Below are 7902 nucleotides of genomic sequence, written 5' to 3'. Positions count from 1 at the left end.
GATGGAAGAACTTACGGCGTTCGTCTCCAAGTCTTTCGACCAGAAAGTGAAGGAGAAGAAAGAGGCCATCACGTACCGGGAGGTGCTGGAGAGCGGGCCGCTGCGCGGGGCCAAGGAAGGGCCCGGCTGCGCTGAGCCGGGCCGCGAAGACCGCAGCAGTCCCGCAGTCCGGGCGGCCGGCGGAGGCGGTGGCGGCGGAGGAGGAGGCGGAGGCGGAGGAGGCGGAGGAGGTGTAGGAGGAGGAGCAGGCGGAGGAGCAGGAGGAGGGCGCTCTCCTGTCCGGGAGCTGGACATGGGCGCCGCCGAGAGAAGCAGGGAGCCCGGCAGCCCGCGGCTCACCGAGGGTAACGGCTCAACCCCGGCCCTGGTCCCCTTTCCTCGACTCTTCTCGGGCGGGAGAGGATCCTGAGGCCCCGGGAGGGGGGAGGGGGGACGCGGAGCCGGCCTTGGGACCCCAGCTTTGCAAGCTAGAGTGATGGCGGAAGGTGGGAGTCCAGGGGTGTGCACGGTCGTGGGTGGGGGCCGCGAGTGTGTGCGGGGTTTGCGCGCGCCCCTTCGCAGATGCCGCAGCTACTTCCATGCCACCGAAACGCATCTTTACCAGTTAGAGATGGGCCGTGGCGCGGACGACCCGCGGGTGGATGGGGAAGTTCTGGAGGCTGGGGTGCTGGCGGGGCTCTGGCTGCGGCCGGGTTAGGTCTAGCATCACCACCCAGTGTCGACAGGGCCATCCCCTGGGTTTGGGCCACAGCTCGAAAGCCCTCCGATTCCAAATAGACTGTGGGTCCTGGGGCCCAAACTTCCCATTCTCTTTAAACTGTAAAGGTAAAACGAGGTGTCGGCATGTTAGACTCTGGGCTGTGCTCCTTCTCCTGGACAACGCCTATAGATTCCTTTTTTATGGGGGCTTGTGTTTTCTATATTTGCACACTTCCTTGACTGCTTCGCTTCGTCCAGTACTGGTCTTGGGGGGGGGACGGGGGATCATTTGGTGTCAGCGAAATGATAGAAAGCAGGTTTATCTAAATGGTGGTACGTTCTGTACCAATTCAAAGGAGTTCAACAATAAAATTAATTTGCCACTTGGTGCCTGCAGTAACTGGTGTGCTGCCATATTTTTCCAATTAAGAAAATATGTGGCATGCGTAGAATCACATATTTAAGCAAGCAATTAAGTTGTTTATAACACGGTCTGTTCCTGTTTAGGCCAGTAAGTGGAAATTTGGGGGCAAAATAGAGAAGATATGAAGTCTGTTAATCGAACTGAAATTTGGATATCTTTCTGAAGCTGTAAAAGTTTGAAAGGCACTCATCCACACTGACTGACATGAAAGAGACAAAGCCATCTCACCCCTTTGACAGACTCTGAGGGGTCTGTTTTCATATTTAAATTTCACCACAAAACGTGTGGGAATATTTTTCTATTAAACTGGACCAGAATGTTTGGTATGGTGTCCACTTCCTTCCTGGACGAAGGGCAGATGTCCACAAAACGAATTCCGAGACCCAGAAGTGCAGGCAACACTTCAGATCACCACAACTTGAAGGCCAGGCAATGTTGAAATCTAGAGACTATTCTTCCCCACTAGACCTGGCAGCAGGTACTCCAAGATTTGGGAAGCAATGGCCTAACAGGAGTCCTGGGGCAGTCCTAAGCCCCTGTCCTGGATCTGCAGTCCCAAGCGTTGGCCTCAGGCTCTCCAGCACACCAGATTGAAGTTCAAGTCTGAACACACACACACACACACACACACACACAGCGAGAGGTCACAGTCCCTGGGAATGCTGACTTCCTAGCTTAGGGCAAATGTTACTTTGCAGACAGAACTTCATTTAGTAGGTTCTTCTGGACATTATTTCTTTTTTAAACACCCAATATGATAGAGATTGGGGGCTGAGAAGAACTGCAAAGGGTCTCTACTTATCCAAACTCAGCCTTGACACCTAAAAGTAGAGTCACTTACTTGGGTGCATGAAGAGGAAGGTTCTAAAGGGCAGTTTAAGCTGCTAGCCTCCAGGGCTCACTGCCCCTCGGTCTAAATAATAATAGACCCCTCCCGTGACTGACTTGCATGCCCACTCTCGCAGAGCTCCTCTTTTTAAGAGGAAGGACAGGAAAGTATCAACGGATGTGTGCAAACCCAGAGCAGAAGAAAAATGCATATTTTATTAAACATCCAAGCTGCATGAAAAGGCTTTGAGCAACCAATAGAAACCGAGGACCACGAATGTTCCGCTTGAACCTGTTGATCTCTGTGGGTTTAAGCATTTAGGGTCGAGCCTGCGTTTCCACAGGGGAGGAGGAGAAACTGAGCCGCGATCGGCTTCGCGGGCAAGCGAGGCTGGTTTTCCGCCTCTCGCCGGCTGGCCCGGCGTGAGCGGCGAGCCCTCCAGGCCGCCAACATGGCGTGGGCGCCAGTTCTGGGGCGGCCTGGCTCCGGGATGGGGGACGGGGACTGCTGGGTGGCCGGTAGGGCTGCCCGCGGGACTTGGCCGAAGCTTTGCGAAGGTGCAGGCTAGCCGGGGACGCGGTTCCCGGAACCGCACGGCACCCGGGATTCGCACCCTGGCCGCGACCCTGCGGCCCGATTGTTCCCAAATTAGACCAGCAAGTTTGCAAGCGGCAGGGTGGCGGCGGTGGCCACAGCTGACGGGAGAAGGGCCCAGCCCGCAGGGAAAGGCGGACTGGAGAGGCCGGAGCGTGGCCTCGCCGCGCCCTTCTGCCCCGACTGCGCTGGCACTGGCCGGGCGCGGCGCTTCCATTCCGGGGCTTGGTGGGAGAGTGGGCGCGCGAGAGGGTGAGTGGGCTGAGGCGGGCTCGGGTGGGGGGTGAGCAGGGCGCGACAGGGGGCCAGCGGAGCCGAGGCCACAGACTGCGAAAGGGGAAGTGAATGTCCACCCTGCCCTAGGTGGCCCCCCAGACTTGACCTTTGTGCTTCCTGAGGACCCTCATCCTCCTGGCGAGGGGAGGGGCTGGATGGGGCGGGAGGGAGGGAGCAGGATCTTCCCCTCCCCTTCTTTGAGACAAATCTGGTGACGGGATTTGTTGTGTGTGTGTGTGTGTGTGTGTGTGTGTGTGTGCACGCGTGCGCGTGAACGCATGTGTGGCCCCGTCCGTGGTTCCCTCTCCAGTGTCCCCGGAGCTGAAGGATCGCAAAGAGGATGCGAAAGGGATGGAGGACGAAGGTCAGACTAAAATCAAGCAGAGGCGAAGTCGGACCAATTTCACCCTGGAACAACTCAACGAGCTCGAGAGGCTGTTTGACGAGACCCACTACCCTGACGCCTTCATGCGCGAGGAGCTGAGCCAGCGGCTGGGCCTGTCCGAGGCCCGGGTGCAGGTACCGCGGGGAGGCAGCGGCCCGGCTGCCCAGGGACGGGAGGCCGTGTCTGCAGGTGGGGAGGCGACCCGGGGCGCTGGGTCCAGTGTCTGGTGTGAGGGGAGAAGAAAAGGGGTGTTCCATTTTCCACACTCCATGTGAGCCCTGTAGCCGTTTTTTTCCCCTCTCCCAACATGTGTTCCCAGCCGAAGAAAGCGGTGCCGGGCTTGCTCTCAGAGTTTCTATAAACCACACCCCCCTAGCCTAGCGTTGGCTTTAATGTGGTTTAATCTTAATGGGCCTACTTTTATAAGCCTTAAAAAAAAAAATCCCACAGAAAACGTTTTATCTCTGGATGCTTTAAAAGTTACAGCGGCTATTTTGCTTGTGAGAGTTGGGTTTCTTGAGGGTCTGCTTTGGGGTCTAGGTTTGCCAAGCGGATATGCCAATTAGGTTTATAGATGTACAGACTATAAAGTAAATTAGTAACTGTTAAGTGCAGAAATTTACAGTCTGCTGTTAGTGCTCGATCTCAAACTGCTGTGAAAAACAGTCAGAAGAATGAGTACATTTTGGTCACTCTTTGTTCTTGCCTTAACCAAGGCGATGAACCTGGACCTACAGAAACCAACCATGAAAGGCGAACCCAAGAAGCAAACATTAGTGCTAGCATTTTTAAAGTCTGACCCCGAGCAGGTGTCATACCCATTGAAGTTCAGATTAGAGTGAGTTTTCTTGTCATGGTGGTGAATAGAAGTAGGCTTTTTTTTTCCGGGGGGAGGGGGGGTGCATTTAAAAGATAGATAGATATATATACACACACATATACACACAACTCATATGTGTGTACACATGGATCCTTACAAGCTTATGGAGAACAAATTTAAATATTTCAGAGAGTATTTCCGCTCAAAAAATAAAGCAGGAGAAAATGATGGTCATTATTTGTTTGAACACATGGAGCAGTTTTAGGCCCCGAACATCTGCAGCTGTTACAAAGTATGGCTGTAACAGATACTCCCTGGGTCTCTGGGCACAGAGACCACCATCTGCAGCGAACTATGCACAATTCTTATGGGGCTTCCCCACATCTTGTAATAGGATCAGGACAGAAACAGAGCAGTCACATTGAAGGGGAAAAGTAATAAAAGGCTGCCTTGGTCATCATAGCTTGAACAGCACGGCTTTCCTTTTTAAGCCTCTCCTGCTTTGCTGTGGACACTGAGATCTCAAGAGACTCGCGGCCCCTTAAAGATGGATAATCATTATTATAGTTAAGAGAATTAGTATCTGGTTCCAACTCTTGTAGGGGAAAAAAGAGGCAAGAAGCCATGTGAGTTACACAAAGCTAGCAGCACCCTGGCACGGGGAGCAGGGGAAGGTTTGAAGATGTACTCTGATTTTGACACTTGGTTTCACAAACTTCCTGGAACTACCTACTACGTAGTATTTGTTCTTTGTAAATAATATGCTGTATTATATGAATGAACTATTGGAGCAAGTGATGTTTGACTTTTTTTTAATGTCAACTGCCTCTAAAAGTTGGCCAATTTGTTTTAAAAAGTAATATCTGGGAAAGGGCCCTATTCAGGAGTTACTTGATTTGCCCCTCTGTGTTCTTCTTCTTCTTTTTTGCTAAATAAACTTTATTATTTATCCCTAATTTTCATAGTTCTTTTTCTTCTTTCTCGAGGGGTGGTAGTATGTCAGAGTTATTTTCTGGATGCTTCTCTACCACCCTATCTGCAAACAAGGGCTTTTTCTATAGAAGCAAATTAGATTATCATGATAATAGCACAATTATTCTGCTACTGTGTTACACTCTGCTGCACTGACGAACAGAGAAATTCTAAACTTCTTTGTAGTGAGGCTTTTTATGATATTAATTATCTCTCCCTTGCTCCTAATGCCCACCCCCAAGAAAAACACCAGAATCATTATTTGCTTTGGTGTTTGGTTTTTCTTGAAGATGAAGCTAATTAATATTACAGTCTATTAATGAGCATTCTTTTCAGGTCTTACTGGGCAAACATCTAACCCATTATCATGTTGGTATCAGGTATCAGGGAGAGTTTTAGGCCTTGGGGACTCTGTAATGTGGAAAGATGAAACCAGGATTAATAGTAATTTATCAAGAAGCACTTTATCTTGCGAAAGTCTATGAAATCTTGTTTTTGTTATTTTTTTGAAATCTTGTTTATTTTTCTAGTTTATTGATACTTTTAACTTTGAAAGTTGAGACTGTTCAATATAATTGAAAGCTTGCTGTTGTTTAAAACACTACTCTTGTATTCTTGTAATTTTTAACTTAGGGGTCATAATATCTAGGTTTTATTTCCCCCTCCTTTGTAGGTTTGGTTTCAAAATCGAAGAGCTAAATGTAGAAAACAAGAAAACCAGCTCCATAAAGGTATGCTTCTCTTACAACGTTTATTTGATAGTCTAAATAAAATGAGAGTGGAAGAATTCTTTTTTTTTTTTTTGGAAGAATTCTTATTACAAAGACCAAACGAACTTCTAAAAAAATGGCCTTTGTCCTGAATTAAGAACATTTCTGAAGGAAATTAAGTCTTGTCCTAAGATTTGGGAGTAAATTATATGTGTTTTAATTATGGAATCAATTTAGAAAGTTAATAATGCAATTCCAAAGGAATTAATTTTAGCTTAGCATCATTTGGATCACTGAAAAACTATGGTATAGTTATTGACCTCTCATTACAGTATTTTGTTTCTCCCCCCCCCCCCAACCTCTGTTGCAGGTGTCCTCATAGGGGCTGCTAGCCAGTTTGAAGCTTGTAGAGTGGCACCCTATGTCAATGTAGGTGCTTTACGGATGCCATTTCAGCAGGCAAGTATAGCCTAGTTTCAATCCTTTTATGACTGTAAAGACTTGGAGATTTGCTTGAACATCCCCTCCTCTTTGAGTTCCAATGTTGGTATCTGAGCAGTTGGAGAATTGATTTTAAGATTAGATAGTGGATCCACCCCCCCTTTAAAAAGCCATACAGTGTCAGGGGCATATATGTTTAGTCCTTTCTGTCCTTATCAGAACCCTGAAGGGCCCTCCAGGCAGTAACTGGTCTTTTAAAAATGCACTAAAGATTGCACTTGGGAAGAGGAATGGGAAAAGGCCTTTGATTAAGATTTTGTCAGATCCATACAGAGGTTAGTCCTAAAGTTGTTTCTAAGGCAACCTTCTAAATATTTTTAAAAGGAATTTCCCACATCTTTGTGATAGTATATATCTCTGACATAAGAAGAATAAATAAATAAAAGTCCTCTCAACTCAGGCTCAATTTTTAAAAACTCTCTCTTTAAACAAAGCTTCAGGCTTGGTAAAGGGAAGTCTTGGCCTTCCCAAGACCACCCTACCTCCAAAATCCCTTTCTTAACCATAAAGAAACCTCTTAAAACTGCATTTTAAAAGGACAGCCTGCAGCCATGAATTAATCCAGAGAAATTCCAGGATTCTGAACTCCCTGCTATCCAAACCTGAGGGTATTGCCCTTTCCCATCTAATGCCTGGCCTTCCCAACCCTGTTGGGCACCATGGTGACATCTAGAGTTAGCACTCCATTGCCACTGCCCTTGTCTAGGAAGAAACCAGTGTTGAGGGTTAGTACTGGGGAGCTTTTAGTTGTCTTTGCTCCCTAGGACTCTGGCACCTTGGTGCTGGGCTTTTTAAGTGGGAAAAGAAGGGGGTTCCTTTAGGAGGAAGCCCTTATTATTCAGAAGGTGATCTTCCAGCCAGCAGTTTCATCACCACCTGAGAGACTGCAGAACCTGGAGCTACCATAACCCCAAACAAACCCAAACTCACTGCCTTTGACTCTTCTGACTCACAGAGGCCCTACCCTTCTGAATCAGTGTGCACTTTAACAAGTTCCCTAGGTAATCCTTAAGGCAGTAAAGGCGGAGAAGTACTAACAACTTTGCCAATTGTGGGGAAGATGTAATAACTTCTCTGAGTTCAGTGGAAAAGTTTTGTAGTTTGCTCCTCAGTGACTAGGGCTGTAAAACTGGGGAAGAGGGTGTATGATCAGAAATGGATCAATGGCTCCGGCCCTTAACTACCTTACCCCAGTAACTTGGAAGAGGGTTTTAGCATAATAATGTCCCCATTTCTTTGGCCCAGCTCCCTGGGATGGCCTAGTTCCTGAAGTGGGGAGGACTAGGCAGGGGTGTGGGGAGGAAGCGAATGGTCCTGGGTACCCAAAGATAAGCCCACACTAAAGTGTGAAGACCCAGGGCCACTGGACTATCCTATGGCGCCCAGATTCAGTAACAAGCTGAGAAGGTCACTCGCGGGGCAAGACACGCAGCCAAACGATCCTTTCCCACCCCCATCCCCAGTCCTCCCCCGAGTCAAGCTGGACGCCTTTAATGCTCTGTTTCTATTCTCGTTGTCACCCTAGGATAGTCATTGCAACGTGACGCCCTTGTCCTTTCAGGTTCAGGCGCAGCTGCAGCTGGACAGCGCCGTGGCGCACGCGCACCACCACCTGCACCCGCACCTGGCCGCGCACGCGCCCTACATGATGTTCCCGGCACCGCCCTTCGGACTGCCGCTCGCCACGCTGGC

The 7902-nt window shown here is 48.9% G+C and overlaps 1 protein-coding gene across 1 annotated transcript in view; it reads left to right on the top strand.

Annotated features, from left to right (window-relative positions):
- The first annotated feature begins 1 nt into the window (after position 1).
- Positions 2 to 7902, top strand: part of SHOX2 (short stature homeobox 2) — a 10883-nt gene continuing 2982 nt past the window's right edge. The window contains exons 1-5 of the mRNA XM_004704252.1: positions 2 to 344; positions 3133 to 3341; positions 5673 to 5730; positions 6080 to 6168; positions 7736 to 7900. Coding sequence (XP_004704309.1) covers positions 2 to 344; positions 3133 to 3341; positions 5673 to 5730; positions 6080 to 6168; positions 7736 to 7900 — 864 coding nt within the window. The remainder of the gene's footprint in view (positions 345 to 3132; positions 3342 to 5672; positions 5731 to 6079; positions 6169 to 7735; positions 7901 to 7902) is intronic.

Source organism: Echinops telfairi, unplaced genomic scaffold (genome assembly GCF_000313985.2).
Source record: "Echinops telfairi isolate 266 unplaced genomic scaffold, ASM31398v2 ScPeMD7_7420;HRSCAF=8458, whole genome shotgun sequence".
In the NCBI taxonomy this organism is placed as follows: Eukaryota; Metazoa; Chordata; class Mammalia; order Afrosoricida; family Tenrecidae; genus Echinops; species Echinops telfairi.
This window is presented reverse-complemented; position numbering and strand designations above follow the sequence as displayed.